Raw genomic sequence first — 25,117 nt, 5'->3', positions numbered from 1 at the left:
GAGCTATAACTTTTTTCCATATTTTGGCTGACAGTCATGTAAGGACTTGTTTTTTTGCTGGACAAGTTGACATTTTTATTGGTACCATTATTGGGCACATGACTTTTTATCGCTTTTGTGACCACACAGCTTCTAATCTTAATTAGCCAGACTTCTAAATTTGTTAAGCCAAGAGAAATACACTATTATCTTTGTGTTGACAATATTGACTACTCTTGGTTTGGAAACAATGTTTGTTAATATGCTGATTATCAATTGTACTAAAGTCAGCTAGTTTATTTACAAGAGCAGGGGATTTAGCTCAAACAATGAGACCTGAGCACTGTACCCCCCCTCCCCACGTGACTGATGACCTTAGCCACATATATAAATATAAAAAGGGGTTTTCTATCCTGCTGAAAAGGGAATCATGGAGAATCAGATAGACATTCTTCAGGACAGCAGATGGATAGCATGGCTCAATCCAGATTTGCATTCTACATGATTCCGGCCTAAGGGTATACGACCATGACTGGAAGGATATAGATCTGCTCCATTGACCATCAGAGAACCCATGGATACATTTGGGGGAACCAGGTTGGGACGATGAAGTCATCTAGCCCCATGGATATGTTGTTTGGAGTTGCCAGGTGGGACCCTCTGGTCACCTGGAACCCATGGAGACGTTCGGAGAAGCCAGATTGGAACCAGCCGGTCATCTGACCCCATTGAAGCTCTTGGAGAAGCCCAGGTGGGACCATCGGGTCTCCTGCCCTGTACCTCGGTGGACTGTCAGCTTCCTAAGCTTGCTGCTACCTCCTCTCTGTGGCAGCCCGCCAAAAGTGGGGAGCCACTAGTGAGGTAGCTGGCCCTGGAAGTCCCGAAGTTGCAGCTGATCTATTCTGGGCGGGCCAGCGGCCGGGTGAGACTGTGCAATGTTGTGGCATCTTGGGTGTTTGCTGGGACTGTTCTATATGTTTGGTGGTTCAATAAAGTATTGCCACACTGTTTTACCCTCACCCTGCGTTGTCTGAATAGTGTTATGCCCATGGAAGACTCAAGGTCTTCACAGCATTTAGGGGGTTAAAGTGCGGAGAGCGGTGCAGGCACTGCTCCTGGCACAGAGTGCCAGCTGTCAGAATCAGCTGACACCTGGCGGCTATCACACCCGCACAACCTGTGTGCGATCGCCATGTCGTAATACCTCCCTGGTCAATAAAGCCAAGGGCACAGGAATGTATTACCATGTCAGAAAGGGGTTAAAGGCAGGGAACTTTACCTGTGATTAAAATATACTGCAAGAGAGGAAGGTGTTAAATGTGTATTCATCTACATTTCTCAGAGATCACCTTTAACGATGCTCAAGCACAATTAGCTTGTAGTGAAGTGCAGTCATCGTTCTAAATTAGAGATATACAGTGCTGGCCAAAAGTATTGGCACCCCTGCAATTCTGTCAGATAATACTCAGTTTCTTCCTGAAAATGATTGCAATCACAAATTCTTTGTTCGTATTATCTTCATTTAATTTGCTTGCAAGGAAAAAACACAAAAGAGAATGAAGCAAAAATCAAATCATTGATCATTTCACACAAAACTCCAACAATGGGCCGGACAAAAGTATTGGCACCCTCAGCCTAATACTTGGTTGCACAACCTTTAGCCAAAATAACGGTGAACAACCGCTTCCGGTAACCATCAATGAGTTTCTTACAATGCTCTGCTGGAATTGTAGACCATTCTTCTTTGGCAAACTGCTCCAGGTCCCTGATATTTGAAGGGTGCCTTCTCCAAACTGCCATTTTGAGATCTCTCCACAGGTGTTCTATAGGATTTAGGTCTGGACTCATTGCTGGCCACCTTAGAAGTCTCCAGTGCTTTCTCTCAAACCATTTTATAGTGCTTTTGGAAGTGTGTTTTGGGTCATTGTCCTGCTGGAAGACCCATGACCTCTGAGGGAGACCCAGCTTTCTCACACTGGGCCCTACATAATGCTGCAAAATTTGTTGGTAGTCTTCAGACTTCATAATGCCATGCACACGGTCAAGCAGTCCAGTGCCAGAGGCAGCAAAGCAACCCCAAAACATCAGGGAACCTCCGCCATGTTTGACTGCAGGGACCGTGTTCTTTTCTTTGAATGCCTCTTTTTTTCCTGTACACTCTATGTTGATGCTTTTTCCCAAAAGCTCTACTTTTGTGTCATCTGACCAGAGAACATTCTTCCAAAACGTTTTAGGCTTTCTCAGGTAAGTTTTGGCAAACTCCAGCCTGGCTTTTTTATGTCTCGAGGTAAGAAGTGGGGTCTTCCTGGGTATCCTACTATACAGTCCTTTTCATTCAGACGTCGATGGATAGTACGGGTTGACACTGTTGTACCCTCGGACTGCAGGGCAGCTTGAACTTGTTTGGATGTTAGTCAAGGTTCTTTATCCACCATCCGCACAATCTTGCGTTGAAATCTCTCGTCAATTTTTCTTTTCCGTCCACATCTAGGGAGGTTAGCCACAGTGCCATGGGCTTTAAACTTCTTGATGACACTGCGCACGGAAGACACAGGAACATTCAGGTCTTTGGAGATGGACTTGTAGCCTTGAGATTGCTCATGCTTCCTCACAATTTGGTTTCTCAAGTCCTCAGACAGTTCTTTGGTCTTCTTTCTTTTCTCCATGCTCAATGTGGTACACACAAGGACACAGGACAGAGGTTGAGTCAACTTTAATCCATGTTAACTGGCTGCAAGTGTGATTTAGTTATTGACAACACCTGTTAGGTGCCACAGGTAAGTTACAGGTGCTGTTAATTACACGAATTAGAGAAGCATCACATGATTTTTCAAAGGGTGCCAATACTTTTGTCCACCCCCTTTTTTAGGTTTGGTGTGGAATTATATCCAATTTGGCTTTAGGACAATTCTTTTTGTGTTTTTTTCATTGAAGACAAATTAAATGAAGAGAATAATACCAAAGAATTTGTGATTGCAATCATTTTCAGGAAGAAACTGAGTATTATCTGACAGAATTGCAGGGGTGCCAATACTTTTGGCCAGCACTGTATACACGGCTCCGGAAAAGCTACATTCCTCCAACACATGGTGAATTTACATTTTAGCAGAAGTAGAGTAGAAATTCCCAACTGTAATGCCATCCTTCAATATATGTAACAAGCAATACATTCATTAAAACATTTTTTTTTATTATTTAAGAACAAGCGCACTAACAAAATGGAGGACAAATAAATAAGTGACGTTTCACTGTTTAAACTGTTCAGTCAGTCAGGGGCATCTCCACAGCGATCTCTTCCAGCATGGCAAGGAAAGATGGAAGACTGTCAGCAGCATCTGGAATACAAAGTTATTTTGACTAGTGTAGAAAACCTATTTGACCTGCTATATAGCAATTCAGTGGTGTCCAATGACCCACATTAAGCATATAACGGCAGTTAAAGATCCGGTGCCCCCACCGTTATAGGAGGTATACTTAATGAGTACCCCTGGATGTGACCCCATCAGGTATTCTCCCATCACCTCTAGCTTCAAGCGCCTTCTAACCGGCAGTATCATTTTCTCTCAAGCTTCCCACCCATCTACACATCCAGATCTGCTGTTCTTTGCAGGGTTCTTCACAAGTCACCATCTGGAGACCTGCTCTTTATGGCTGTTCGCTAGACCTGATGTAAATGCACCCAGCTGTAAGGCACACGGGGGGTCTGAGCCCCAGAATGCGGACCCCTGCTGTAGGGAATGAGGCTAGTGACACTGGATAACAGTTATATGGGGAGAGTGAGGAGAACAAGGAAGCTAATGGTCAAGTCACTCAAAACCCAGCCCACCAGTCTAGACATGGATGAGGATTGTAGCCTGTTACCAACATGGCCGAGATCACTACTTAAATGGAATCTGCCATCAGGATTTTGGGACCTAATCTGAGCGACCGATTCCAGCGATGTGACACTTATCGGACTGCTTAGTGTAGTGCTGATAAATATCAATAATTATCAGTAGGAGACCACCACTAGAGGACTAGTAAACCTGCTGCCATGTAGTCCTACAGAGCTCATCCTCATCACTGATTAGCAGCTTTGACCATGGGTACAATTAATGGTGGGGTTACACAGAGCTCAGCATTCAGAGAACTGCTAGACAGAGAAAAGTGATGTCGCTTACTGTCATTTTTATGACCACAGGAATCAGGGTCTCTGCTACCCCATCTGAGTGCAGCACAATGTAGGGGCAATCACCTGGTGACAATTTTAACCCCATCAGCTGTACTCCTTCCCCTGCTGCTAGTTATAGGCTGCAGCAGTGACAGTGCAGGGGAAAGGGAGCGAGCTGTAAACCCTGCATGGCAAGACAGCGGGGCTCTGATTCATCCAGACTGGTGTTATTAAAGTATTTGCACCATAATTCTGGCGTCATATCTAACTGCTGGCAGTCACTGTTTTCACCAAATGGGTTTAGGCTTTTACAGTGCTTGGTATGAAGGTGTCAGAACTGCAGTCACCCGTATTGATGACAGTACCATGATGTGTAGTGATCTCTGCAGAGTAAGGCTGGCTTTCACCATCTTATCTGCCATTTCAATTATAATCACCTACCTGACACCCAACTAAGTGCAGGGATGTCCATGAGGGCCGGCTCTAGGCTTAGTAGAGACACAAACCTTTTAGCATCATTCACATTAGCTATAAGACCGACACCAGCCAGGGAGAGGTGACTCAGTTTATGCTCTTCTGGGACATCAAAGGTCTCAAAATCTACAAGGCAAAAAAATATATAATATAGTTTTAGCATAGGTTGATCTTTGGTAAAGGAATAAGCAACTGGCTGCTCAAAGATACCCAGCAATCTTGCTGCAAGTCCACTCATATCTTATGGTTTAAAAGGGCTTTAATGTGGTGCTTAAGATTAGGAGGCATTCCTAGATTGTAGTAAGATACGGCACTAAAATCTCTGTAAATACTACACCAACATGGGTGCTAGTTAGAAATTCACACATTCACCAGACATGTGGACAGGACAGTTTGGAAGAAATTACAAAGAACCAATCAAGAACCGAATATAGAAAATGTATGCAGAAATAGGAAAAAACCTTTAATGAATACACGGTTAGGTAAGAGAGTGACACTAGAGACCGGCGCTCACACCAATGTACATACAATAGTTAAAATACAAAAATATAGAATAGATCTCACAGACACAGGGCAAAGTGTGTGGTATGGAATCCAATATATAATGTATCAGAGCAAAGATTATAGATCTAACCATGCAATAGCTCTGTCCAAGAGTAATTTAATAAATCTACTATATGACGAGATAAGAGTGCTTGTGCATAATCTAAATAGGGATTCCCAACACTTGGGTGGGCTCCACACAAGTCTCTGGACCACACAGGTACTAATGCTTTATTTACTACCGACCTTGATATGCACTAAGCACCTTTACATACTTCCTGTGTTGGGAATCCCTATTTGGATTATGCACAAGCACTCTTATCTTGTCATATAGTAGATTTATTCAATTACTCTTGGACAGAGCTATTGCATGGTTAGATCTATAATCTTTGCTCTGATACATTATATATTGGATTCCATACCACACACTTTGCCCTGTGTCTGTGAGATCTAGTCTATATTTTTGTATTTTAACTATTGTATGTACACTGGTGTGAGCGCCTGTCTCTATGGTGTCACTCTAAAAAACCTTTAATGAATACACGGTTAAGTAGATTTCCTATTTATGCAGAATTTGACTATTTTGTTCGGTTGTTCTTGATTGGTTCTTTGGCATTCCTAGTTTACCTTTGGGCTCAATGCACCAAAATGGGTCATCTAGCATCAATGAGCTTGAACCACCTTCACTGCACACGTCAGTGTTGTGCCCTCCTCTCCCCACCCCCAAATAGCTGCAGAGTCCCACCTGTATAGTGGAGCCCAAGACCACACTCTGGATCTCTGGCACTCCTGATGTCACGTGCAGGGGCCCCAGGAGCCTCCGAACACCACACTGACATCTGTCTGCTCTCCTCCACAACTGAGCAGCAGCAGAAGCCCAGCTAACAGACATTGCTGTCACTGCAAACACTCATTGGATTAACTGACACGATGTCAGCGAGTTTCTGAAGATCCGGATACTGCAGCCATGAGATCTGTGGCTGCATTAGGCAGATGGGACATTGCAGCTAATAGAGAGTAAGAGTGTAACAGAGATGGCCCTAAACTGCATTTAAAGGGAATCTGTCACCAGGTTTATTGCCACCTGATCTGAGAGCAGCACAACGTGGGGACAAAGATCCCCAATTCCAGAGACGTGTTGCTTTCTGGGCTGACTGCTGTAGTTTTGATAAGTGATCCTCCACCAGCAGGAGACTGCCACCAGAGGACTAGTAAAGCTGCTGCCATGTAGTCCAACCCTGTCCCCACAACTGATGGATAGCTCTATACACCGTGCATAGGCAGAAAGCTACCAATCAGTGGTGTGGGTGGGGTTATACAGAGCCCAGCATTCAGAGCATTTGTAGATCTGCAGCAGACACAGTTACTCTGAATTGCACCAAGCGATCCATCACTGTAATCAGGGTCTCTGCCCCTAAATCATGCTGCTCTCAGATGGGGCAGCAAAATCCTGGTGACAAATTCACTAACCCCATCCAGCTTCAGGTGCAAATATTAGAATTGATTCTGATGCTCAAAATTAAATGTAAAGGCAAGTGGCTAATGGCAGGCAATAGGTACAGCAAGGTGTGGAAGAGTTACCTGCAGGATTGTAGGGAACAAACTTCTCAATGTCGGGGTACTGCTGCTCGTCTGTCTTATCAGAAGTGTCAGAAACCTAGTGGGGAACGGGAACCAGGTCACAAGCTTCATTTATCCAGTATTTACCATTAGGTTCTCCATATATGATCTGAAAAGGAGTCAGCCAAGCCCTTGTGGCCTAGCTGTGGCCTGGCCATACACTGTTTGGCTAGCAGCCATCTCTCCCAACATACAGATGAGCTCTCATGTGTTCTGTGGGGAGGAGGGTAATCTGCTGCCTCTAAGCAATGTGTGCCTAGAGAACAAGGAGCGGGTATTTGAACTGAACATTTGTTAGGGCAGCCAGGAGACCCCCATACACGTTACACAGCTAGATTAGCCAGATATTAGCCCACTTTAATCCAACAGATAATAATGGGACTTGTAATAGTAGAAAATGCCATGTGGTCTTCTTGCAGATGTTCCTGTGGCATTTTAGGATTATGTAGATACAAGTCTGTACATCAGTACAGGGCAGAACACAAGAGCGGTGTATGATCAGAGCTGCGGTAATACATTATACCTGTATAACAGCTGGCGCAGGCTTTGGCACTTTCCGGTCTCCTTTCAGAGGCTGCCCGTTCTTCTGGGTCATTACTTGCTTGTTGATATTTCCTAGAGCTTTTCTTGATGTTTTCCCACATGATACAGAACCGTGCACTTTGTCCTGGTGGGTTTTCACAAGCGACTTTCCTTTTTAAAAAAAAAATCAGATACCTTTTATTAAAAGACATTTTTAACATTGCACATAAACATTGAGGCATTACCCAACTGGCAATGCCCTTCAAAACCCACCCGTTCCCCCTCCCCCCGCCCATTACACCCCCAAAAACCATATGGCAAAGACAAATTTAATTACAGACGGCATATTATCATATAGCTTATCTAACTGTTAAAGCATTGATAATTTGATCCATGGATACAGAGCATAATATCTAATAGTCAGTGATTAGTTAAGTAGAACCTGAGAGACCACAACATTTCAGACTCAACTGATATTTAAAATGGACATAATATGATAACCATGAAACGTGCTCCATCTACCCCAGATTTGATCAAATTTCCGTATAGCCTTCCGCTTTTTGTACACTCCCTCTTCTAATCTTAATAAAAGACGCAATCTATCCAAGAATTCCTGGAACCTGAGAGGGATCCAACCAATGTGCAGCTATAAGCTTTCTGATCTGATATAGAGTCCTCTTAACGGCTATTATTTCATCCTCGTCACATCCTATTATTTCTACATGGCCCAACACACACTTTAGGATATAAGGGTAGATTACACTCAAACATATTATTAATGTACTACACACACATTCCAGAATACCGCGACCCTCCTACACGTCCACATCATATGCACAAGATCTGCTCCTTCCTCTCCACATTTTGGACACACACTGTCATTCCTTGCTCCAATGCGCTGTAGAAATTTGGGAGTTCTATATACCCTATGCAATAAGTACAACTGTGAGAGTCTATGTGCCGCACATGTAGATAGTATCGGAACGCTCCCCACCACATCTTCCCATTCTTCCGAGGTTATAGTACCAATGTCACGCTCCCACCTCTCCTTAACATTTAAGGGTCTGTCCCACTGAAATTGCTGCATAAGTATCCTGTAGATTCTGGAAATCAATCCCTTCCCACCTCTATGGCATAATAATGTGTTAAACAGTAGATGATGTTGGATTTTACTCTGCATATGTCGCGGCTGTACAAACCATGCATGCCTTATTTGGAGATAAAAGTAGAAACTAGTTTGTGGAATACAGTATTCTTCTTTCCGCTGATGGAACGATTTAAATATTTCCCCCTCTAATATTTGTGCCACATTAGTTATTCCCAATTTTTCCCATATTCCGAATCCTTTCAATTTCTGGATCTCTGGAAGGCCCGCATTATGCCACAACGGGGTAAAACCCTCTATTCCCAACAACAGTTTGATTTTCTGCCACGTTTTCCCCATAAGTGCTAGGGTCGGAAGATGCCGCCTAGCATCCCACCCCGAGATTCCCGTTTCTAGAAAGGAGGTAATTGGCAAATTGTGTTTGAGTAGAAGTATCAGTTTATCTAGGTTCCCCTGAATTAACCAGAGTTGTTGAGTCTGAGAGGCTAGAAAATATATCCATGGATTAGGTGCGGCTAGTCCCCCCTGATCTTTGGGCCTTTGAAGTGTATCCAACCCCTTTTTTCCAGATCAATTCCCGAAATAGTGCTTGAAATTTATAAAATTTTCTCATGGGGACCCAGACAGGTGAATTATGAAGGATATATAATAATTGGGGCATTAACACCATTTTAATGAAGTTAGTTCGACCTACTACTGATAGGGGTAGTTTGCTCCAAGTATTGGCCTTTTGTTGAAATCTGGTAAGCAGTTCAAGTAAGTTTAAAGGAATGTAATCTCCGATAGATGTGGTCACTCTAACTCCGAGATATTTAAATTCTCGCACAATCTTCAATCAAGTATTCCCTGCCCTAGTATTCAGAGACAAACCATCCACCGGCATAAGAACTGATTTATCCCAATCAATCTGTAGGCCAGAATGATCTCCAAACTCCCTTATTAAATTCATAGCCGTCGTCAGAGATTGCTCCGTGTCGCCCAAAAACAACAGAAGGTCGTCGGCATATAGGGCTACCCGCTCCTCCAGTGTTTTATAGCGGAACCCCTGTATTTCGCTGCTGGAGCGAAGCTTAACAGCCAACGGCTCCATAGCCAGGGCGAACAGTAAGGGAGACAACGGGCAGCCCTGACGCGTACCTCTGCCCATTTCAATGCTACCAGAAAGATTGCCATTAATTTGAATCTGAGCTACCGGATTGTTATACAGAAGCCGCGGCCAGGCCCGAAATCCAGTACCAAACCCCATCTTTCTCAAAACAGCCCATAAATACTCCCATTCGACACTATCAAAAGCCTTAGCGGCATCAAGTGATAGCACTGCCCTACCACCCGCATTTTGTGACTGCATTTGCAGATTAAGAATTAATTGCCGTCGACTTGGCCAGTATAAACCCAGTCTGGTCTTCTGCAACCAAATGTGTGATAACCGCCACCAGTCTGGTAGCCAAGACCTTAGCTAAAATTTTTACATCTACCGAGAGTAAGGATATTGGCCTATATGATTCAGGGTTTAATGCATCCTTTCCAGGTTTTGTCAAAAGAACTATGCTAGCCTCCCTCATTGAAGTCGGCAAAGCCCCCCCCTCCCTCGCCCCCTTAAGCCCTTCCAGTAACCTGGGAAGCAAAACCCCCCCAGCTTCCTTATAAATTTCCGCGAGGATCCCATCAGTACCAGGGGCCTTGTTATTTTGAAAATCTTTTAAAGCTTCCTGCATCTCCTCCAGTGTAATTGGTGCATCTAGTTGCTCTCTCTGGCCATCTGTCAGACATGGTATTTGCATATCATGAAGATAGAGATCTATGTCCCTTTGCGCCTTAGTCAGTTTGGAGGAGTATAATTGTCTGTAAAACTTCCATTGAATCAGTAGTTACCGCACCCTTAGTATCCCTGATAGGTGCAATCATAGGAGCCCCAGTCTGGGCCTTGGCTATGGTGGCCAGCAAGTGCCCTGTACTCTCTCCCTCCACATAAAATTGCTGTTTAAGAAAGAACCGTTTATGCTCCGCTTGTTTCAATATATGATCATTTAGTGTAGCCTGTGCCCGTGTCCAGTGTTCCCTATTCTCTATGCTTGGGGACCCAACATACCTCTGTTCCAATATGTCTACTTCCCTCCGCAGCTCCTGAAGACGGGCCCTGTTTTTGGATTTGATCATGGAAATTTCCTTAATCAGGATCCCCGGTAAAAATGCCTTCATGGCTTCCCATACCGTATTTAAAGGGGCAGAGCCTATGTTGTCTTTAAAGAAACGATCCAATTTACCTGCTAAGTCCATCTGTTCCCCAAATACATCCAGCCAGTAGGGGTTAAACCTCCACAGTGCCCTTCTGTTTATGGTGCCAGGATCGACCCCCAAAACAACCAATAATGGTGAATGATCAGATAACAATCTCGTGCAGTATTCTACTTTAGTAACTAGAGGGACTAGATGACTATTTCCCAGAGCCAGGTCAATTCTGGACAGAGGAATAGGATGGCGAGTAACACGAATACTGCTTAACATTTGGGAATCGAGCCCGCCACACATCTACCAAGCTAATTTCCTGCAAGACACTTGCCAACGACGTCTCTTGAGCAGCCCCTCCCCCAACATTACCCCTATACTTATCAAGCTCAGCGTGTAGGTACATATTAAAATCACCGATGACTAACAGGGGTATGGTAGCAAATTCCGTTATCCACGGGAATAGCTGGCGCACAGTCTGTATAGAGAAAGGTGGAGGAACATACAGAGCAATTAGACAAGTTCTAAGCCCAGCCACTCTGCACACTAGACATACATACCTTCCCTCCCTGTCACAAATACTTCCTTCACATTCAAAGGGTAAATTCGGATGAATCAATCTACTAACCCCCCTAGAATAAGTACTATGTGTAGAATGATAGGCCGGCCCCCTCCAAAGCTTGCTCAGTGCCGCAGCGGCCCCCGTATCGCAATCCGTCTCCTGTAAATCTTTAGTTGTGATCTCCCATACCTCTAATATTCCAGGATACTACATTAACCTGCTTAACCATATTTTAACGATTGAAAATGAACTGTCACATGCCCCCCTCTGTACCCACTCCTGCATCTGACCATCAACATTATAACATTGTACTAATACACAGTCTGTATTAATCAAAGTAGATTTTGTTCTTTTACCGCCATCACTCCCTCATTTAACATCCCCCCCTTAATTAAATGAATACCAACAGCCATAACATGAAGAGCCGGATATTTAGCCTCATGCAACCTAACACGCCTTAGCACACGAGGCGCCGTGGCATAAGGTGCATCACAGACTCCCCCATTTTTCCCCCACACAGCGACTTTCCTTTAGGGAAATCTAGATCATGTGAGGACGGTTCCTGAGCCAACCATGTGGACCATCAATGGGCATGAAAGTGAAAGATTGCCAACACCAAAGCTGCAGAGGCAAAAGTCTTCCAATACACAAGGAACAGAATTATGCCCACCTGGATGTCAGGTGTACTAGTAATCCCAGCACCCAGCCCTCATGCCCAAAAGGACTACGTCATTTCTACACTAAAAGGATTTCACGTGACAAAACCCCACTGGAGTGGCACTTTAACCCCTTACCAACATGATTTGCAGTTACATCATATGCCAGATGTGACTTCACGCCTGGAAGATGATGGCTGTGATATTTAGCCATCATCTGCCTTTAATAGCCACATGTAGGCCAGAGCTCCACCTGTTAGAGATGGACAGCGGCATTACCAGCGAACTGAGAAGGGAGTCATGCCATGTGCCCATCTGTGCCCCTGTAACACGATCGTGGGATGCCATCACTGTCAGGAAGGAGTCTGCTGAAAAGACCCATGCCTGTCATGACAGATCTGTGAATGCTGGCTATATACTGCAGTATTGCTGTACGTAACAAGAAATCAGATGATTGCATGTTCAAGTCCCCTAAGGGGACAAAAAGGAAAAAGTAGAATCTGAACATTCAAATCACCCCTGCCCCTCTATGACCCATTTTAAAATAAAACATATGGGCGTTACTTCTGTAAAAGTCCAATCAAAATATAAAAATAATTTACCTGATCAGTGAACGGCATAAAAACAAAAACCCTCATATGGCTGTACTGACAGAAAAATAAAGATACTGCTCTTAGAAGAGTAAGAAAAATGCAGAGATGGGAAATAACATGGTCAGGAAGAGGTTAAATTCTGCCACTTCTATAGAAAACTGAACCCATTTGCCAAATAAGGCAGGGGGTTAGAGGAACACCAACCTTATATTGTAGAGATCAGGGGTGGTCTTGTAGACTTCTAGGATGCTTAAGAAGTGGACATTCCCTTTAAGCTACATTGTGCAGACAAAGCCATGGCAGTGTAGAAGGCCGACAAGATCTCAGTGGAAAGGCTGCAGGTTTGCGTCTGCATTAGGCAAGTTATAGAGGTAGAAGTGTTGGGACCTTGTTGCTGTGCAGGTAGAATCTGGAGCCTCGGCACCGTCCTGCGTAGCCCATACTACAGGGAGGAGGAGCAGCGCCATGTGTAGTAATCTGAGCAGGATAGTCAGTGTTCAGCCAGCACTGATGGAGACTGACACCCCAACTCATTACCCAATACATGACAGGCTTAAAGACCCTCTCCCATCAGAGCTTATCCGCTTAGTATATTGTAATCAGATTATACAGCACTGTACTTACAGCTGCTCATTATACCTTTCTACTGGGCTAATTATTCTCTTTTCTCTGCTCTATGTAGAATTAGGAAGACTCTTCCCTGCAAAAATCATTCCCCTCCTGACCAAGCTGCTCTCATCCCCCTGCCAGGGACTTTTGCAGTGACTTATGACTCATACAAGGAAAACTGACCTCCTGTTTCTACATACAGCTTATAAATATTATCAAAAATGTCCAATCACATTGTAAATATAACGACATCCAAAAATGGGTGTGTGGCAATGGACACATGGACAGTGTAGAGCAGGGGTCCTCAAACTACGGCCCGCGGGCCACATGCGGCCCGCGGAGGACTTTTATCCGGCCCGCCGGGCTATGGGCGGAGGAGAGGAGAGCGGTGCCATTGCCCGCCCTTCCGCCCGCTTGCTCAGGGCCCCGGCAGGCGGATACTTACCTCTTCCCGTGCCTCCACAGATCCGCTGTCTTCCTGCTGTGCGCTTCCTGTGACGTCTCAGGTCAGAGGGCGCGGTGACGTCTTTACACCGCACTCTCCCGAGTGCTGTCACAGGGAGAGCAGAGCGGGACGACGCCGCCGCGACGCTGGAGTCCAGACCAGACCAGAGCAGCGGCAGCAGGTGAGGAGGAGTGAGGTGAGTATTGGATTTTTTTTTTTTAATGTATGGAGGCATAGGTCATTATATGGGGGGGTGACATCCTGCATGGGGAATGATATGGGGGGTGACATCCTGCATGGGGCATTATATGGGGGGGTGACATGCTGCATGTGGCATTATATGGGGGGGTGACATGCTGCATGGGGCATTATATGGGGGGGTGACATGCTGCATGGGGCATTATATGGGTGGTGACATGCTGCATAGGGCATTATATGGGGGGGTGACATGCTGCATGTGGCATTATATGGGGGGTGACATGCTGCATGGGGCATTATATGGGGAGTGACATGCTGCATGGGGCATTATATGGGGAGTGACATGCTGCATGGGGCATTATATGGGGGGTGACATGCTGCATGGGGCATTATATGGGGGGGTGACATGCTGCATGGGGCATTATATGGGGGGTGACATGCTGCATGGGGCATTATATGGGGGGTGACATCCTGCATGGGGCATTATATGGGAGGGGGGGGACATTCTTCATGGGGCATTATATGGGGGGTGACATCCTGCATGGGGCATTATATGGGGAGGGAAGGGACATCCTGCATGGGGCATAATATGGGGGGGGGTGACATGCTGCATGGGGCATTATATGGTGGGGGTGACATGCTGCATAGGGCATTATATGGGGGGGTGACATGCTGCATGGGGCATTATAAGGGGTGGAACAGCCTGCATATGGCATTATAAGGGGGAAACAGCCTGCCTATTGGGAACATTTACCTGCCCATTGAGGACCTATGCTGCCTATTGGGGATATTTACCTGCCTACTGGGGACATTTACCTGCCTATTGGGGACATTTACCTGCCTATTGAGGACCTATGCTGCCTATTGGGTACAGTTACCTACCTATTGAAATACCGGTTGATTTAACTTTACTTGTTCTTCATTTTAAATATTGTATTTGTTACTGTATTGTTTTTTTAAACTACAAAATAAGATATGTGCAGTGTGCATAGTAATTTGTTCATAGTTTTTTTTAAAAACTATATTCCGGCCCTCCAATGGTCTGAGGGACCGTGAACTGGCCCCCTGTTTAAAAAATTTGAGGACCCCTGGTGTAGAGGGTTATGTAAAAGAATGGGAAGCCACTAGGCGGCAGCACAACCTCACATAACAGGATTTTTGATCCAGATGGCTGTGAATCTACTAGTCATTAGGTTACCTGACTCAGGGTCCTTCTAAGAATGAAATAATCATTCATAGATCCCAACAGCCAAATGTAGATGTATTGAAGTACAACAGTGAGACATAATACCTGTGTAGGATTGCATTGCCAAACCCAGGATAAAAAAAACCAACTCAGACGTACATTTCGCCTTCTGCCTTCTAAAATTTTAAGTGCTATACAATATGATGATTGCAATATATTGAGAATAAAAACTTTGATTATTGCTTCTGTAAAGATGGGTGGGCAGAAGAAACCAAGTTCATTATGAGGTGGACCCCCAATTAACACTTGTGGGGAGGCGCAATTAATTTGTAAAAAACCAAAACACTGGAGGGGTGCTTTTTTTACTGCATTGCTGGAGTGGCGCTTTATATACAATTGCCCGGTCTCATACTCACTTGCTGCCGCCTTTGTTTTCCAGAGTTGCTCCCATCGTTGTCCGGTGAAGAGTGACCTGTTGGCTGCTCCAGTGTTTCATGGAGCTGCGGAGGTCACTTTCCCATACAAGTCTATGAGAGCCTTGTTCTGGCTTCCATAGAGTTGCATTGAGATCTTGTGTCGTAGCTTCTGACTTATGGCCAGTCAGCTGCGCTCACAAGATAGTGCCATAGGAACAGAACAGTGCCGAAAAACAGTGAAGACGCCGGAGGGCGAGTATATGACCAGAGGCCCTACATTTAAAAGAGCCACCCCAGCGCTGAAAACCAAACAAAAAAAGCTGGAGTGGTGCTGTAAGTCCCAACTTTCCATGAGTATCAGGCGGCTCCACCATGCCCTGTCCATGCTCCACCCACTTGGCAGAGCTGGCTGACCTGGCATGAAAGTGCTAAAAAGGTCACAATTTTTAATCATTAAGTTGCATAAAAGTTTTGACTTGTCAGAGTTCTGCTAGAAATCTATTAAACCCCTTGATGAATTGGGGCCAGATCGGCCGTTACCTTTAGAAACCACTTACCGGCACCTGATAGTTGTGCACGATCTCTGGACAACAGCGCAGCATTAACATCACCGTTCTCCTGGTCAGTGTAGATCACGGTCGCCATTATAGTCAGATTCTGCAGGCAAAATATAAGAATGAGCCACATTTCATTGTAGAACACACAAACAAGTAGTGTCCTCCTCACCAACCCCTGGACAATCTCCTCACACCACAACTCAGGAATATTAGAGGAGCCCTTCATTATGATGGTCCTTGTCAGGAGGAATATAGCGTAAGCTCAGAAGAGGAAGCCATTCCTGGTAAGCAGGTGCCCAGTGTTATAGCGATGATCCTCCTACAGATGCCAGGACCAGAGAATAGAGGCCTGTACCTCCAACCACAGCAACAACCCATTACAGGGACCGGACAGTTCCTTAGTGCTATGTGCAGCACTGATCAGCAGCCATATCTACACTGCAGCAATTACCCATCACAGGGTCCTGACAGATCCATAGTGCTATGAGCAGCACTGACCAGCCGCCATGTCTACACTGCAGCAATTACCCATTACAGGGTCCTGACAGATCCATAGTGCTATGAGCAGCACTGATCAGCAGCCAAGTCTACACTGAAGCAATTACCCATTACAGGGTCCTGACAGATCCATAGTGCTATGAGCAGCACTGATCAGTAGCCATGTCTACACTGCAACAATTACCCATTACAGGGACCTGACAGATCCATAGTGCTATGTGCAGCACTGATCAGCCGCCATGTCTACACTGCAGCAATTACCCATTACAGGGCCCTGACAGATCCACAGTGCTATGTGCAGCACTGATCAGCAGCCATGTCCACACTGCAGCAATTAACCATTACAGGGACCTGACAGATCCATAGTGCTATGAGCAGCACTGATCAGCAGCCATGTCTACACTGCAGCAATTACCCATTACAGGGACCTGACAGATCCATAGTGCTATGAGCAGCACTGATCAGCAGCCATGTCCACACTGCAGCAATTACCCATTACAGGGTCCTGATAGATCCATAGTGCTATGAGCAGCACTGATCAGCAGCCATGTCTACACTGCAGCAATTACCCAATACAGGGTCCTGACAGATCCATAGTGCTATGAGCAGCACTGATCAGCCGCCATGTCTACACTGCAGCAATTACCCATCACAGGGTCCTGACAGATCCATAGTGCTATGAGCAGCACTGATCAGCAGCCATGTCTACACTGCAGCAATTACCCATTACAGGGACCTGACAGATTCATAGTGCTATGAGCAGCACTGATCAGCAGCCATGTTTACACTGCAGCAATTACCCATTACAGGGTCCTGACAGATCCATAGTGCTATGAGCAGCACTGATCAGCAGCCATGTCTACACTGCAGCAATTACCCATTACAGGGTCCTGACAGATCCATAGTGCTATGAGAAGCACTGATGAGCAGCCATGTCTACACTGCAGCAATTACCCATTACAAGGTCCTGACAGATGCATAGTGCTATGAGCAGCACTGATTAGCAGCCATGTCTACACTGCAGCAATTACCCATTACAGGGTCCTGAAATCCAGAGTGCTATGAGCAGCACTGATCAGCAGCCATGTCTACACTGCAGCAATTACCCATTGCAGGGTCCTGACAGATCCATAGTGCTATGAGCAGCACTGATCAGCAGCCATGTCTACACTGCAGCAATTACCCATTACAGGGTCCTGACAGATCCAAAGTGCTATGAGCAGCACTGATCAGCAGCCATGTCTATACTGCATCAATTACCCATTACAGGGTCCTGACATCCATAGTGCTATGAGCAGCACTGATCAGCAGCCATGTCTACACTGCAGCAATTACCTATTACAGGGTCCTGACAGATCCATAGTGCTATGAGCAACACTGATCAGCAGCCATGTCTACACTGCAGCAATTACCCATTACAGGGTCCTGACAGATCCATAGTGCTATGAGCAGCACTGATCAGCAGCCATGTCTACACTGCAGCAATTACCCATTACAGGGTCCTGACATCCATAGTGCTACGAGCAGCACTGATCATCAGCCATGTCTACACTGCAGCAATTACCCATTACAGGGTCCTGAGAGATCCATAGTGCTATGAGCAGCACTGATCAGCAGCCATGTCTACACTGCACCAATTACCCATTACAGGAACCTGACAGATCCATAGTGCTATGAGCAGCACTGATCAGCAGCCATGTCTACACTGCAGCAATTACCCATTACAGGAACCTGACAGATCCATAGTGCTATGAGCAGCACTGATCAGCTGCCATGTCTACACTGCAGCAATTACCCATTACAGGGTCCTGACAGATCCATAGTGCTATGAGAAGCACTGATGAGCAGCCATGTCTAGACTGCAGCAATTACCCATTACAGGGTCCTGACATCCATAGTGCTATGAGCAGCACTGATCAGCAGCCATGTCTACACTGCAGCAATTACCCCTTACAGGGACCTGACAGATCCATAGTGCTATGAGCAGCACTGATCAGCAGCCATGTTTACACTGCAGCAGTTACCCATTACAGGGTCCTGACAGATCCATAGTGCTATCAGCAGCACTGATCAGCCGCCATGTTTACACTGCAGCAATTACCCATTACAAGGTCCTGACAGATCCATAGTGCTATGAGCAGCACTGATCAGCAGCCATGTCTACACTGCAGCAATTACCCATTACAGGGACCTGACAGATCCATAGTGCTATGAGCAGCACTGATCAGCTGCCATGTCTACACTGCAGCAATTACCCATTACAGGGCCCTGACAGATCCATAGTGCTATGAGCAGCACTGATAAGCAGCCATGTCTACACTGCAGCAATTACCCATTACAGGGTCCTGACAGATCCATAGTGCTATGAGCAGCACTGATCAGCAGCCATATCTACACTGCAGCAATTACCCATTACAGGGTACTGACAGATCCATAGTGCTATGAGCAGCACTGATCAGGCGCCATGTCTACACTGCAGAAATTACCCATTACAGGGTCCTGACAGATCCATAGTGCTATGAGCAGCACTGATCAGCAGCCATGTCTACACTGCAGCAATTACACATTAGAGGGACCTGACAGATCCATAGTGCTATGAGCAGCACTGATCAGCCACCATGTCTACACTGCAGCAATTACCCATTACAGGGTCCTGACAGATCCATAGTGCTATGAGCAGCACTGATCAGCCATCATGTCTACACTGCAGCAATTACCCATTACAGGGTCCTGACAGATGCATAGTGCTATGAGCAGCACTGATCAGCAGCCATGTCTACACTGCAGCAATTACCCATTACAGGGACCTGACAGATCCATAGTGCTATGAGCAGCACTGATCAGCAGCCATGTCTACACTGCAGCAATTACCCATTACATGGACCTGACAGATCCATAGTGCTATGAGCAGCACTGATCAGCAGCCATGTCTGCACTGCAGCAATTACCCATTACAGGGACCTGACAGATCCATAGTGCTATGAGCAGCACTGATCAGCAGCCATGTATACACTGCAGCAATTACCTATTACAGGGTCCTGACAGATCCATAGTGCTATGAGCAGCACTGATCAGCAGCCATGTCTACACTGCAGCAATTACCCATTACAGGGACCTGACAGCTCCATAGTGCTATGAGCAGCACTGTTCTGCCGCCATGTCTACACTGCAGCAATTACCCATCACAGGGTCCTGACAGATCCATAGAGCAATGAGCAGCACTGATCAGCAGCCATGTCTACACTGCAGCAATTACCCATTACAGGGTCCTGACAGATCGATAGAGCAATGAACAGCACTGATCAGCAGCCATGTCTACACTGCAGCAATTACCCATTACAGGGACCTGACAGATCCATAGTGCTATGAGCAGCACTGATCAGCAGCCATGTCTACACTGCAGCAACTACCTATTACAGGGTCCTGACAGATCCATAGTGCTATGAGCAGCACTGATCAGCAGCCATGTCTACACTGCAGCAATTACCCATTACAGGGACCTGACAGATCCATAGTGCTATGAGCAGCACTGTTCAGCAGCCATGTCTACACTGCAGCAATTACCCATTACAGGGTCCTGACAGATCCATAGAGCAATGAGCAGCACTGATCAGCAGCCATGTCTACACTGCAGCAATTACCCATTACAGGGTCCTGACAGATCCATAGTGCTATGAACAGCACTGATCAGCCGCCATGTATACACTGCAGCAATTACCCATTACAGGGTCCTGACAGATCCATAGTGCTATGAGCAGCACTGATCAGCAGCCATGTCTACAATGTAGCAATTACCCATTACAGGGTCCTGACAAATCCATAATGCTATGAGCAGCACAGATCAGCAGCCATGTCTACACTGCAGCAATAAAACATTACAGGGACCTGACAGATCCATAGTGCTATGAGCAGCACTGATCAGCAGCCATGTCTACACTGCAGCAATTAAACATTACAGGGACCTGACAGATACATAGTGCTATGAGAAGCACTGATCAGCAGCCATGTCTACACTGCAGCAATTACCCATTACAGGAACCTGACAGATCGAAAGTGCTATGAGCAGTATTGATCAGCAGCCATGTCTACACTGTAGCAATTACTCATTACAGGAACCTGACAGATCCATAGTGCCATGAGCAGCACTGATCAGCAGCCATGTCTACACTGCAGCAACTACACATTACAGGGTCCTGACAGATCCATAGTGCTATGAGCAGTATTGATCAGCAGCCATGTCTACACTGTAGCAATTACTCATTACAGGAACCTGACAGATCCATAGTGCTATGAGTAGCACTGATCAGCCGCCATGTCTACACTGCAGCAATTACCCATTACAGGGTCCTGACAGATCCATAGAGCAATGAGCAGCACTGATCAGCAGCCATGTCTACACTGCAACAATTACCCATTACAGGGTCCTGACAGATCCATAGTGGTATGAACAGCACTGATCAGCCAGCAAGTGTACACTGCAGCAATTACCCATTACAGGGTCCTGACAGATCCATAGAGCTATGAGCAGCACTGATCAGCTGCCATGTCTACACTGCAGCAATTACCCATTACAGGGTCCTGACATCATTAGAGCTATGAGCAGCACTGATCAGCCGCCATGTCTACACTGCAGCAATTACCCATTACACGGACCTGACAGATCCATAGTGCTATGAGCAGCACTGATCAGCAGCCATGTCTACACTGCAGCAATTACCCATTACAGGGTCCTGACAGATCCATAGTGCTATGAGCAGCAATGATCAGCAGCCATGTCTACACTGCAGCAATTACCCAATACAGGGTCCTGACAGATCCATAATGCTATGAGCAGCACTGATCAGCAGCCATGTCTACAGTGCAGCAATTACTCATTACAGGGTCCTGACAGATCCATAGTGCTATGAGCAGCACTGATCAGCCAGCATGTGTACACTGCAGCAATTACCCATTACAGGTTCCTGACAGATCCATAGTGCTATGAGCAGCACTGATCAGCAGCCATGTCTACACTGCAGCAATTACCCATTGCAGGGTCCTGACATCCATAGTGCTGTGAGCAGCACTGATCAGCCGCCATGTCTACACTGCAGCAATTACCCATTACAGGGTCCTGACAGATCCATAGTGCTATGAGCAGCACTGATCAGGAGCCATGTCTACACTGCAGCAATTACCCATTACAGGGTCCTGACAGATCCATAGAGCAATGAGCAGCACTGATCAGCAGCCATGTCTACACTGCAGCAATTACCCATTACAGGGACCTGACAGATCCATAGTGCTATGAGCAGCACTGATCAGCAGCCATGTCTACACTGCAGCAACTACCTATTACAGCGTCCTGACAGATCCATAGTGCTATGAGCAGCACTGATCAGCAGCCATGTCTACACTGCAGCAATTACCCATTACAGGGACCTGACAGATCCATAGAGCAATGAGCAGCACTGATCAGCAGCCATGTCTACACTGCAGCAATTACCCATTACAGGGTCCTGACAGATCCATAGTGCTATGAACAGCACTGATCAGCCGCCATGTATACACTGCAGCAATTACCCATTACAGCGTCCTGACAGATCCATAGTGCTATGAGCAGCACTGATCAGCAGCCATGTCTACAATGTAGCAATTACCCATTACAGGGTCCTGACAGATCCATAATGCTATGAGCAGCACAGATCAGCAGCCATGTCTACACTGCAGCAATAAAACATTACAGGGACCTGACAGATCCATAGTGCTATGAGCAGCACTGATCAGCAGCCATGTCTACACTGCAGCAATTAAACATTACAGGGACCTGACAGATACATAGTGCTATGAGAAGCACTGATCAGCAGCCATGTCTACACTGCAGCAATTACCCATTACAGGAACCTGACAGATCGAAAGTGCTATGAGCAGTATTGATCAGCAGCCATGTCTACACTGTAGCAATTACTCATTACAGGAACCTGACAGATCCATAGTGCCATGAGCAGCACTGATCAGCAGCCATGTCTACACTGCAGCAACTACACATTACAGGGTCCTGACAGATCCATAGTGCTATGAGCAGTATTGATCAGCAGCCATGTCTACACTGTAGCAATTACTCATTACAGGAACCTGACAGATCCATAGTGCCATGAGCAAAACTGATCAGCAGCCATGTCTACACTGCAGCAAATACCCATTACAGGAACCTGACTGATGCATAGTGCTATGAGCAGCACTGATCAGCTGCCATGTCTACACTGTAGCAATTACCCAATACAGGGTCCTGACAGTTCCATAGTGCTATGAGCAGCACTGATCAGCTGCCATGTCTACACTGTAGCAATTACCCAATACAGGGTCCTGACAGATCCATAGTGCTATGAGCAGCACTAATCAGCAGCCATGTCTACACTGCAGCAATTACCCAATACAGGGTCCTGACAGATCCATAGTGCTATGAGCAGCACTGATCAGCAGCCATGTCTACCCTGCAGCAATTACCCAATACAGGGTCCTGACAGATCCATAGTGCTATAAGCAGCACTGATCAGCAGCCATGTCTACACTGCAGCAATTACCCAATACAGGGTCCTGACAGATCCATAGTGCTATGAGCAGCACTGATCAGCAGCCATGTCTACACTGCAGCAATTACTCATTACAGGGTACTGACAGATCCATAGTGCTATGAGCAGCACTGATCAGCCAGCATGTGTACACTGCAGCAATTACCGATTACAGGGTCCTGACAGATCCATAGTGCTATGAGCAGCACTGATCAGCCGCCATGTCTACACTGCAGCAATTACCCATTACACGGACCTGACAGATCCATAGTGCTATGAACAGCACTGATCAGCCGCCATGTCTACACTGCAGCAATTATCCATTACACGGACATGACAGATCAATAGTGCTATGATCAGCACTGATCAGCCACCATGTCTACACTGCAGCAATTATCCATTACACGGACCTGACAGATCAATAGTGCTATGAGCAGCACTGATCAGCAGCCATGTCTATACTGCAGCAATTACCCATTACAGGGTCCTGACAGATCCATAGTGCTATGAGCAGCAATGATCAGCAGCCATGTCTACACTGCAGCAATTACCCAATACAGGGTCCTGACAGATCCATAATGTTATGAGCAGCAATGATCAGCAGCCATGTCTACACTGCAGCAATTACCCAATACAGGGTCCTGACAGATCCATAGTGCTATGAGCAGCACTGTTCAGCCAGCATGTGTACACTGCAGCAATTACCCATTACAGGTTCCTGACAGATCCATAGTGCTATGAGCAGCACTGATCAGCCGCCATGTCTACACTGCAGCAATTACCCATTACAGGGTCCTGACATCCATAGTGCTGTGAGCAGCACTGATCAGCTGACATGTCTACACTGCAGCAATTACCCATTACAGGGTCCTGACAGATCCATAGTGCTATGAGCAGCACTGATCAGGAGCCATGTCTACACTGCAGCAATTATCCATTACAGGGTCCTGACACCCATAGAGCTATGAGCAGCACTGATCAGCCGCCATGTCTACACTGCAGCAATTACCCATTACAGGGACCTGACAGATCCATAGTGCTATGAGCTGCACTGATCAGCAGCCATGTCTACACTGCAGCAATTACTCATTACAGGGTCCTGACAGATCCATAGTGCTATGAGCAGCACTGATCAGCCAGCATGTCTACACTGCAGCAATTACCCATTACAGGGTCCTGACATCCATAGTGCTATGAGCAGCACTGATCAGCAGCCATGTCTACACTGCAGCAATTACCCATTACAGGGTCCTGACAGATCCATAGTGCTATGAGCAGCAGTGATCAGCAGCCATGTCTACACTGCAGCAATTACCCATTACAGAGTCCTGACATCCATAGTGCTATGAGCAGCACTGATCAGCCGCTATGTCTACACTGCAGCAATTACCCATTACAGGGACCCGACAGATCCATAGTTCTGTGAGCAGCACTGATCAGCAGCCATGTCTACACTGTAGCAATTACCCATTACAGGGTCCTGACAGATCCATAGTGCTATGAGTAGCACTGATCAGCCGCCATGTCTACAGTGCAGCAATTACCCATTACAGGGTCCTGACAAATCCATAGAGCAATGAGCAGCATTGATCAGCAGCCATGTCTACACTGCAGCAATTACCCATTACAGGGTCCTGACAGATCCATAGTGCTATGAACAGCACTGATCAGCCAGCAAGTGTACACTGCAGCAATTACCCATTACAGGGTCCTGACAGATCCATAGAGCTATGAGCAGCACTGATCAGCTGCCATGTATACACTGCAGCAATTACCCATTACAGGGTCCTGACATCCTTAGAGCTATGAGCAGCACTGATCAGCCGCCATGTCTACACTGCAGCAATTACCCATTACACGGACCTGACAGATCCATAGTGCTATGAGCAGCACTGATCAGCAGGCATGTCTACACTGCAGCAATTACCCATTACAGGGTCCTGACTGATCCATAGTGTTATGAGCAGTACTAATCAGCAGCCATGTCTACACTGCAGCAATTACCCATTACAGGGTCCTGACAGATCCATAGTGCTATGAGCAGCAATGATCAGCAGCCATGTCTACACTGCAGCAATTACCCAATACAGGGTCCTGACAGATCCATAATGCTATGAGCAGCACTGATCAGCAGCCATGTCTACACTGCAGCAATTACTCATTACAGGGTCCTGACAGATCCATAGTGCTATGAGCAGCACTGATCAGCCAGCATGTGTACACTGCA

General features: G+C 46.2%; 1 protein-coding gene across 1 annotated transcript; it reads right to left on the bottom strand.

Moving 5' to 3' along the window:
- Positions 1-3,240: 3,240 nt before the first annotated feature.
- LOC141207882 (securin-like) lies at positions 3,241-9,639 on the bottom strand. The gene is made up of 5 exons (XM_073664448.1): positions 9,531-9,639; positions 7,290-7,459; positions 6,728-6,803; positions 4,571-4,729; positions 3,241-3,314 (listed from the first exon to the last, which is right to left on the bottom strand). The coding sequence occupies exons 1-5, from the start codon at positions 9,637-9,639 to the stop codon at positions 3,241-3,243; spliced, it is 588 nt and encodes a 195-aa protein (XP_073520549.1).
- Between the last annotated feature and the right edge of the window lie 15,478 nt (positions 9,640-25,117).

The sequence above is a fragment of the Phyllobates terribilis genome, unplaced genomic scaffold (assembly GCF_046119375.1).
Source record: "Phyllobates terribilis strain yellow unplaced genomic scaffold, ASM4611937v1 Scaffold_162__1_contigs__length_4246735, whole genome shotgun sequence".
Lineage (NCBI taxonomy): Eukaryota > Metazoa > Chordata > Amphibia > Anura > Dendrobatidae > Phyllobates > Phyllobates terribilis.
The sequence above is the reverse complement of the archived record's forward strand: the minus strand, read 5'-3'. Positions and strand labels throughout refer to the sequence as shown.

Coding starts and splice junctions, on each gene's coding strand:
- LOC141207882 (XM_073664448.1), bottom strand. CDS start 9,639: ATGGGGTTTGGTACTGGATTTCGGGCCTGGCCGCGGCTTCTGTATAAC. Junction 7,460..9,530: donor TAGCATTGAAATGGGCAGAG/GTACGCGTCAGG, acceptor TTTTTTAAAAAG/GAAAGTCGCTTGTGAAAACC. Junction 4,730..6,727: donor TGTTCCCTACAATCCTGCAG/GTAACTCTTCCA, acceptor TTTGCCTTGTAG/ATTTTGAGACCTTTGATGTC.